This window comes from Paramisgurnus dabryanus, chromosome 18 (genome assembly GCF_030506205.2).
Source record: "Paramisgurnus dabryanus chromosome 18, PD_genome_1.1, whole genome shotgun sequence".
Lineage (NCBI taxonomy): Eukaryota > Metazoa > Chordata > Actinopteri > Cypriniformes > Cobitidae > Paramisgurnus > Paramisgurnus dabryanus.
In genome coordinates this window covers 12,502,696-12,512,870 of record NC_133354.1, presented here as the reverse complement: position 1 = coordinate 12,512,870, position 10,175 = coordinate 12,502,696, and the positions used below count along the sequence as shown (strand labels likewise).

General features: G+C 37.9%; 1 protein-coding gene across 1 annotated transcript; it reads left to right on the top strand.

Moving 5' to 3' along the window:
• Nucleotides 1-251: 251 nt before the first annotated feature.
• Nucleotides 252-10,123, top strand: wdr5 (WD repeat domain 5). Its single transcript, XM_065244198.1, has 14 exons — nt 252-434; nt 1,586-1,720; nt 2,715-2,823; nt 3,076-3,149; nt 3,237-3,326; nt 4,270-4,359; nt 4,446-4,529; nt 4,623-4,678; nt 4,765-4,811; nt 4,933-5,008; nt 5,112-5,145; nt 5,232-5,306; nt 5,387-5,474; nt 8,616-10,123. The coding sequence occupies exons 2-14, from the start codon at nt 1,640-1,642 to the stop codon at nt 8,714-8,716; spliced, it is 1,005 nt and encodes a 334-aa protein (XP_065100270.1). The 5' UTR covers nt 252-434; nt 1,586-1,639; the 3' UTR covers nt 8,717-10,123.
• Nucleotides 10,124-10,175: the final 52 nt, after the last annotated feature.

The following is a 10,175-nucleotide window of genomic DNA, read 5'->3' as shown; positions in this document are numbered from 1 at the left end:
TTCATGAGTCGCTGCGCAAATAATCGGATTATGACATTAAAGTGCCGCGAGGGCGATTCGATTCTTCGATTTTTCAAATCGCTCCTGAGGGAACTTGAGGTCATAAACTGATCAGTCTGCGCAGCGCTGCGTGAATTCGAACACAGCCAGATCCGCCGATGCTTTCACATGGTGCAGAACATTAGCGCTTGAAAAATGTCCCTCTCGGTTCACGGTTGTGTTCAGCGCATGCTCAGTCGTTGCCAGTGCCACATTACCGCCTGAGTCTGCGGTAGAGAGGCACTCATCCACCATTGCATTCAGTGCCATCATTAACACATTGCAAGATCATAACCGAGCGTCGCACGATTAATAAAGTAATATTTCTCCAGACCCAATTGCGGGTTGACCCCAGAAGACGAAAGCTACTCATATTTCTTCATCAGGGGCCGCAGGTGAGCGATTTTGTCGCTGCTTTTGTTGTCTGAATGTATGGACAGATGAGGCATGTGTGCCAAGAAAAGCGATCAATCAGTCTGCAATCATTTTTTCTATAAAGAACCACCAAAGCAATCGCAGCAAAACTTAAAAACAAGATAAAGATGTGTAATTCAAACGTTACATGCATTATAGTGGAACGTTGCAGATTAATCGTTTTCCGAGGCCCTGTGTCTAGATAGCCGAGCAGCTAACATGCTAACAGTCTATCAATGTGGTGCAGTTTTGTTTATCATAGGTCGCGAACTATTTAATATGTAAACTATTTAAGTTTTAGTATTTGTCCATGTGATCTATGTGTGTCGTGATTGTCGTTAGGTAAACGTCTCGTTGTCAGGGGTCTTGTCATTTATGGTGTAAAAAGTCTGTTTTGTCAAATTACCAGACGTCTGTTTAATTCGAACCTGCTGCTTCAAATGTCAGTGTTGCTGTTGTTTTTTTTCACCTCCTTAATAACAAAACAAATAACAAAAAATAAGGTTTAGGTGCTAAGCACGTGCACTTTGTGTTTACATGTACAGCTGTGGTGCAAGTTCACATAAATGTAGCCGAATTTTAGTGTTAAAAGTACATTCTTAAAAAGATATATATTTAGAATTTCTGACACCCAAATGAATAAAAGCTGTACTATACTTTTGTTTTTATTTAAGTAAACTAGTAAAACTCTTTGATTCTAATGTATTTTTGAATACATTATAACTGTATTTTGAATCCATTGAATTCATTCATTCATATACTACATTATTTACTATATATAACAATAGCTTAGATTAATGAAGTGTAGTAACTACTTTGAAATGCTACTCTATACAACAGTTTACTTCATTTAACTATAGAAAATAACTATACTGCAGTATTTTTTATGTGAGCATAACAGATATTAAGGTATATTACAAGAGACAAACCTCTTCAGAAGTTAGAATTCTGTAAATTATTGTCTTTAAAAAACCTTTTTTACACCCACAATGCTAACAAAATGATTCATAAAATTTCGGAGAGCTTTGATTTGTGATAGATATCAGATCACTTGACCTAAGCTCTTCACCCGGTGTTCATTTTTCTGACTAGAAGTTATACTAAGTCTAACCGGTTCATCTTCATTTAACAGCTGGGTTGACGTTGAACTTGGTTCTGTAAACCTATTCTCACCAGCTTGGTTACCATGGCAACTGAGGAGAAGAAACCAGACACAGAGGCTACTAAAACACAGCCAGCATCAGCTGCCTCTGCCAGTCAGAGTAAGGTAAAGAAACGCATGTTGACCCATATGTCTACATTTAGATTTAAATTAAATGGGCTGGTTTCACAGACAAGGCTTAGCTTAAGCCAGGAGGACTAGGCCGGAGTTAAATTTAAGATGTTTAAGCACCTTTTATAAACATGCCTTAGAAAAAGACATTACTAGTGATGTGTATCTTGAGGTAAATCAATGGCACTGGCATATTTTAAATTCAGATGGGGTTTCCACTAGTTGATTTTTTTCTGCGTGTTAAAAATTGAAGGATTTCGACTTCGTTGATTAGTTATTGGTTGAGTATATTTTGGGCTAGTTTTGAATGTCTGTTGAGCTGATTTTGATACGCGAATCTGACAACCCTGGCTGTGTGCTTTGTTCAGATATTTGGTTCAGGTTATATAAAATGTACATGTAAACAAACATTTTAATCAGATTGCAATGTTTAGGGTATATGTAAACTATTCTCGTAACCTGCAATCGGATTAAATTCAGTCGGATTGACAACGTTTTGTGTATGTAAATATAGCCGATGTTGTCCCATCCTATGTGTTTTGAGGGAGGGGTTGCCAAAACCTACACACAGCATCTTTAAACTGGAAGCATCTGTCTGAGAGATGATTTGCAAAGAAGGCAATCGCTTACTATTAGATTTTTGTTTCCATTGCATTGCACTATAGTGGAATATCTACCAATATATGAAGAGCATACGAAATGAGATAATTCAGTTTATTTTTTATTTTTGTTGAAACATGTTTATTATTATGTTATCATGTGTTTTTAATTTGTTTTATTGTGCTACTTAGCTGTATTTTTTAGTTATGAAGGCTTAAATCAAAACAAACCAACTGCAGTTTGATTGATATTAATTGGAATGCATCAAAAAACAAGATTAAAAAAAAATGCTTGATATATTCCAGCTTTATATTTAGGGTATTTTTTGCAGTAATACATCTAATCATATTGTTGTATTTAATGAGGATTTTTTCTCACTCTGATGTAGTCAGCACCTGTGAAGCCAAACTACACCTTGAAATTCACATTGGCCGGTCATACAAAAGCAGTCTCATCTGTCAAGTTCAGTCCAAGTGGAGAGTGGCTTGCCAGCTCATGTAAGTACCTATATACATTTTTCATTTTTTCATTCATGAAGTGCATTCAAGCCATATGACGTATTTTATTCTGAACAGTATGTGTATTGGCTGTGACCTTAAGTTGCTAGCTCAATGCTCTTCTAGTTTTAGGGATCCTAATACAACACATAGTACTAGTACTAATATAATGTTGAATAGACACAGCATTACTTCTCAGCCAGATGATTCAATGAAACATTCTGTTTTTTGTTCATTCTTTCTGCTGTTTAGCTGCTGATAAGTTGATCAAAATATGGGGAGCATATGATGGAAAATTTGAGAAGACCATATCTGGACACAAACTTGTGAGTTCATTACATCATTGATTTCAAAGCAAAGCGGTTATTGCTTTCAAAGGTGACTGATGTGACCTGATTTTGTCATACCTGCAGGGTATTTCAGATGTTGCCTGGTCCTCTGATTCGAACCTTTTGGTCTCAGCATCTGATGACAAAACCCTGAAGATCTGGGACGTGAGCTCTGTAAGTCAGATTCTTAATAACAGTTTGTTGTGTACAGGATACTATGGGTGTGACGGATCACAAAACTTGCAGTTCAAATCACATTATGGTTTTTAAGGCACGGATCGGATAATTTTTCGGATCAGCAAAAAAATGGGTGGGAAAAATCTAATGAGAACAAATAAAGATATTACAAACATTTAAAAAAAAAAGAAAGTTAAGTAAGGTATAAAATTAGCATTAGGTACAGAAATCGAGTCAAATAAATAATAATCTTAATAATAATAATAGTTTTTATTGTGTAAATTAAAAATAATAATTATTTTTTAGAGCTAAAAAAGTGTTTTTTTATCTTTGGTTGTTTGATTACCATTAATGACACAGACTTAAGTAGGTTAATTGAGGTTACTGTCTCTTTAAGATAAGCACAGACTGGTTTCTGACTGTAATCTATACATACACTTGACATAAACAAATGTTTTTATTAGAAAAAGAATACTGTGGAGATCATTTTGTTTGATCATTATGTGTCCTGTCAAGAACAAAAAGATTTTATGTTCGCTTGCTTTTGGAAACGCGTCTTTCCGTGTATACACTTTTGAGTGCATTTAAACGCGCACGCACATACAGACAGAGGGCGAATTCTGATTAAAGTTGGACCGGAGACATTCAACCACATGTGCGTCTTTTTTGCAGTTAAATAGTTTAAAATCACTTATGTGCAACAGCTGCAAGCCTTTGAAAAATGTGCAAATGATAAATTTCCCTATTTAAATTTGCGTATTAAGCCGCGAATCGCATGCAAGCTGAACCATGGGTCGTGATCCGTACAGATCAACTGCGATTCGGCACACCACTACAGGATACAATTTACAGAAAAAAAATCATAAAAGCTGATGGCAGGATGGTGGTTTACACTGACTGAGGTTTTGACTGACTTGTTTATCTTGATGTGCTTTACCAGGGGAAATGCTTAAAGACGTTGAAGGGACACAGCAACTATGTCTTCTGCTGCAATTTTAACCCTCAGTCCAATCTCATCGTGTCCGGATCTGTAAGTCTGGTTACATTTTGCTCATTATTTCAAATGAAATTATTCAGGCACACATAAATGTGAACGGTTGATTATGTTCATGGCAGTTTGATGAAAGCGTGCGGATTTGGGACGTTAAAACAGGGAAATGCCTGAAGACCTTACCAGCACATTCTGACCCCGTCTCTGCTGTGAGTGACCCTTACTTTAGCCATTACAAAAACATGTAAAAAAAAAAGTTTTATTCATCACAGTGAGTTTATCATTTTTTTTTTGTATTGTAGGTTCATTTTAATAGAGATGGTTCATTGATTGTGTCCAGCAGTTATGATGGCCTTTGGTAAGCATAGTTGGCTGCAAGTCAGTTGTTTTAAAGTAGATGAAAGTGTCAAAAATAGACTAACATTCTTATTTGACTTTGAACAGTCGTATCTGGGATACAGCATCAGGCCAGTGCCTTAAAACACTCATCGGTAAGTCTGCCAAATATCTACAAACCCACTGTTTTGAAATAATACTAAAAAAATCTGATGTTCTTCAGCAAACTCATACATGACAGCCAACCAAATAACAATAACTGTGTTTGTTTCTAAGATGATGATAATCCTCCCGTGTCATTTGTGAAGTTTTCCCCCAATGGCAAATACATCTTAGCTGCCACTCTGGACAAGTGAGTCTCTGTTTTGAGCCGTCTGTACGATGAAAGATTAGTCAAAAATATGATTTCAATTCTTCAAAGGCCTTCAAAATAATATGTGCATTTTCGGTTTCAGCACTTTGAAGCTTTGGGACTACAGCAAAGGAAAGGTTAGGAGTCTTTTGGTTTATAAGTCCTTTTCATTAAACGACAACATGTCTTGATTGGTTTGAAATAACACTTCTTTTCTGTTCAGTGCTTGAAAACATACACCGGTCATAAAAACGAGAAGTACTGCATATTCGCCAATTTCTCCGTCACTGGTGGAAAGGTATGTAAGCCTTAAACTGCGAACTACACTAATTATAGATATATACATAATAAATATATGATGTATTTTCTCTTTCTTAGTGGATTGTCTCGGGTTCAGAGGACAACATGGTTTATATCTGGAACCTTCAGACCAAGGAGATCGTACAGAAACTACAGGGGCACACAGGTAAAGGCTAGTCTAACAATAGACTTAAAGGGGACATATTTTTCATGTTTAAAGGAGTAGTCCACTTTAAAGATGGGGTCCATTGACTTTTTATAGTAGGAAAAAAATACTATGGTAAGTCAATGGGCCCCAACTATAGAGTGGACTACTCCTTTAAGTGCTATAATTGGGTCCTTGGTGCTTCTATCAAACTAAAACAGTACTTTAGTTTTGGTAAACCAATCTCTGCAAGCATGTGAAAAAAGGTAATTGAAATTTGTCTCCCCTTGTGATGTCAGAAGGGGATAATACCGCCCTTTAATCTGCATTATCCAACCATGGCATTTAGTTGAATTTAAAAGTACACACCCAAAAACAGCAAATTTTTGCTCACACCTACAAAAGTGGCAATTTTCACATGCTATAATAAATTATCTGTAGGATATTTTGAGCTAGAACTTCACATATGTACTCTGGGGACAGCAAAGATTTATTTGACATCTTAAAGTCTTGTGAAATGTCCCCTTTAAAGGGATAGTTCAGCCAAAAATGATATTAAACCCATGATTTACTCACCCCCAAGCTGTCCGAGTTGCATATGTCCATATTTTTTAAACAAACACATTTTCGGATATTTTAGAAAATGTTTTAGATCTTTCAGTTGATAAAATGTAATGTTACGGGGTCCACGACCTTCAAGTCCAAAAAAGTGCGTCCATCCTTCACAAATTAAATCCAAACGGCTCCAGGATGATAAACAAAGGTCTTCTGAGGGTAATCCGCGCGGTGTTGTTGTAGAAATATCCATATTTAAAACTTTATTAACGAAAATAAATACCTTCCGGTAGCACCGCCATCTTAATCGCGTCCGCATTCAGGATGAGAGCTTACGCAGTCTACGGAGGTTACTCTGCTGCTGCTCTGTGCCCCCACCCTCCGAATTTGTCATACGTCACTAAGAAAAGTGCGTACACTACGCTAATACTCTCTCCTGCATACAGAGGAGTCTAAGATGGCGGCGCTACCGGAAGGTATTTATGTTCGTTAATAAAGTTTTAAATATGGATATTTCTACAACAACACCGCGCGGATTACCCTCAGAAGACCTTTGTTTATCATCCTGGAGCCGTTTGGATTTATTTTGTGAAGGATGGACGCACTTTTTTGGACTTGAATGTCGTGGACTATGGGTGGACCCCGTAACATGACATTGAATCAACTGAAAGATCTAAAACATTTTCTAAAATATCCGAAAATGTGTTCGTCTGAAAAACGATGGACATATGCAACTCGGACAGCTTGGGGGTGAGTAAATCATCCCTTTAAAGGAATTGTTCACCCAAAATTTAAAAATCGTCATTTACTCGCACCCAAACGTTTATGGATTTCTTTCTTAACTGAACACAAGTAAAATATTTTGAGCAATGTTTGTGTTGTAGCACCATTGACTTCCACAGTATTTTTTTTTTCTACTATGGAAGTCGGTGGCGCTTTGCTTCCTGCTTGATTACAAACACCCACATGCTGTTCTTAACCTTTATGGGGCTGTTTAATACCTGGTATTAAAGGGACAGTCCACTTTTTTTTTTAAATGCACTTTTATTTTCCTGCTCCCCTAGAGTTAAACATTAGATTTTTACCGTTTTGGAATCCATTCAGCTGATCTGCGAGTCTGGCGTTAGCACTTTTAGCATAGCACAATCCATTGAATCTGATTAGACCATTAGCATCGTGCTAAAAAATAACCAAAGAGTTTGGATATTTTTCCTATTTAAAACTTGACTCTTCTGTAGTTACATCGTGTACTAAGACCGACGGAAAATTAAAAGTTGTGATTTTCTAGGGCGATATGGCTAGGAACTATACTCTCATTCTGGTGTAATAATCAAGGACTTATGTGATGTAACATGGCTGCAGCAGGCGTAGTGATATTATGCACTGCCCGAAAATAATTCCCTGCTATTAAAGGAACCAAGGGGACAAAAACCTAGTTTAAACGCGAGCATAATTTTCACAAATGCTTGTAAAATGAAATAAGAGCAGTTATATCAATAGATCACCTTAAACACTGTGGGTTTGTGCTAGAAGTCATGTGCTTGATACATTACACATAAGATAATGGGTAGAGAGTAAGCAGTCTTTGGTGGCTTCTCGAAAATCTTCGACCACATGCGTGTCTACAACACTGAAGCATCCGGTCGAAAGCGCTTTTGACTACATCGAATGTGGTGGAAAGTGGACAAGCTCATAACGTTTCACACCTCTTTTACACCTGTGTTTAGCGTCATCCACTTGTGATCGATCGACTAAAATGAATCTTAATACCAACAAGCTGGTTGAACACAAATTAAGATATTTGATGAATGATGATACGCACGCAGTACTATGGTACTATGGAAATCAAAAGGTGCCATTAACTGTGTCGTCTTTTGTGCTTAAAAGAGTAAAGAAACTCCTACAGGTTTGGGTGAGCAAATCATGACAGAATTTTCGTTTTTGGGTGAACAATCCCATTAAACAACTTAAGGGCGATTTATAGTCGTGCGTAGGTCCTACGGCGTAGCAGCGACGGCGTAGGTTCCGCGTCGGTTTTCATTTATACTTGTGCGTCGCCGTCCGCGTCGACGTGCAAAGACACGCGAAACCGCTGGTTGGCAGTAATCACGCGTGTAACCACAGTAGCAGCAGAAGTCGTCACAGAAGAAGAAGCTAAGCAAGTTAACCCACAAACGAAGAAAAAATAGCAACTTGTTGTGTATAATTTGAGAAGACCAGCAATGATGTAAGTAAATAAACAGCGACTTATGTTGCAGTTTTAGTTAAATCACTCCTCAACTTGGCTCATCTTTGTTTTCACCGTCTCAACCGGAAATACCTATGACGCAGTTTTTTTACCTGACGGGAGGGGTTCTGGTGGACCAATCACAGAGCTTGCGGTCCGCGTAGGTCCGACGCGCTGTTAGGAATTTTGTGAGGTGCGCGTCAGGCTACGCAGAGCTACGCACAGGCTACGGATAGCCTACGCCGTAGCTACGGCGTAGCACCTACGCACGACTATAAATCGCCCTTTAAACCTAAGCAGAACCTTAATCTTAGGCACATATTGCAACAGGAAGCCCAATGTTATGTTATATAAACATAATCTTATCTCTCTATACCTAGATGTGGTGATTTCGACCGCCTGCCACCCTACAGAGAACATCATTGCATCAGCAGCACTAGAAAACGACAAAACCATCAAACTATGGAAGAGCGATTGCTAAGCCCCAAGCTTATTTTACTTTATTATTTTGTTATTTTTTAAATTTTGTACCGTTCATTTCGTGGGGGGAAGAGACTTTTGTTTTTCAGTTGAAAAGTCACGCTAGGCTGATCACACTTGACATCAAGGCTTGGCAGAAGGACTTGCGAGACGCTCCCCACCCAGAGATATCCTCTCTAACACAGCATCCCTCCTCTTCAGCTCGTGCACTAAACCAATCTCTCTTTTCTCTGCCTTACTGCAAGCTCTCTCATATATCAGTTTAAACCAGCAGCTCCACCTCGCACACCCAGAAGACACCCAGTCGCATAAATCTAGGCAGCTTTGTGTTAACACAAACCTGTTATGAAAAGAGCTTTTCTGTCTGTTTTGTGAATGACATCATTCTGCATCTGATGGTGATTTGTACGATTGCTAAAGCTAGCAGAAAGACAAGTGGCCATTTTAAGAAGTGTTAAACATTTTTTAGCCTGTACTACCTTGTAGCATTCATGGTTACCTTGACTTACCAATGTCAAATCAGACTTTCACATATGAAATGCTTTGTTTGGCAGAGGGATGTGTTTGAAACGCTGCCACATCTGTATATGGGATTTATTGTGTTACAGTTGCAAAACTAGATGTTAAACGTTATGGTTTTCTGTGCCCTGTAGGCAGTGTTAACAATAAAAGTTCTTTTGTTTTGGATTTAAGGACATGATTTATCCCAAAGGTAGATATAGAAAACTTTTATTCATGCAGCTCTGTTTGAGTAAATATAACTCATTATATTTCCTCTGCTCAGTTTTGGTGCTTATGAAGAAATACAACTACGTCTGGGATTGAATAGCGGTTTGTTCAAAACTTAAAAAAACAAAACATTTTTGTCTGTTTTCAATAAAAAGGAAAGGTTACTGTTTTATAAAACCATCACACTGTAATTTCACAGACTTAACATTTGGAGTCAATGATACAGGAATGAACTTATGAATTGGTACAAGTTATCATCACATTGCTTGTTCTCAATAAAACATGCAATCTTTGCCAGTTTTTGCTTTGAACTAAATATGCCATAACCCTTCAATTTTGTGACCAAATGCAGAGTTGGATGCGCTATCGAGCCTTGAGATGTTTTCTGTATCTTACACTTTGTACATATTTGCAGCTTCTCTGTTCTTGGATATGTTTACTTCTGTTCTGTGGTGGTCTTAACTGTGTCTCAAGTAGCTGATAGTACAGTAAGAGTGTTTTATTTTCTTGCTCGAAGTGGATGACGGGTCGACGCGGACCCATCCTCAGTACCGGATTCTGTTTCTGGCTGGTTTTTCAGTGCACTGCAGTGATAAGGGCTGCATGAGGAATTGTATCTGTATTGCATTTAGTCACTTTGGACTTGACCTGTGACTCAATAAAGATTTTTTTACTTGTATCAGCGCAGTGTCATCATCACTGATAAAAAACCCCCCATGCAACTTGCACAC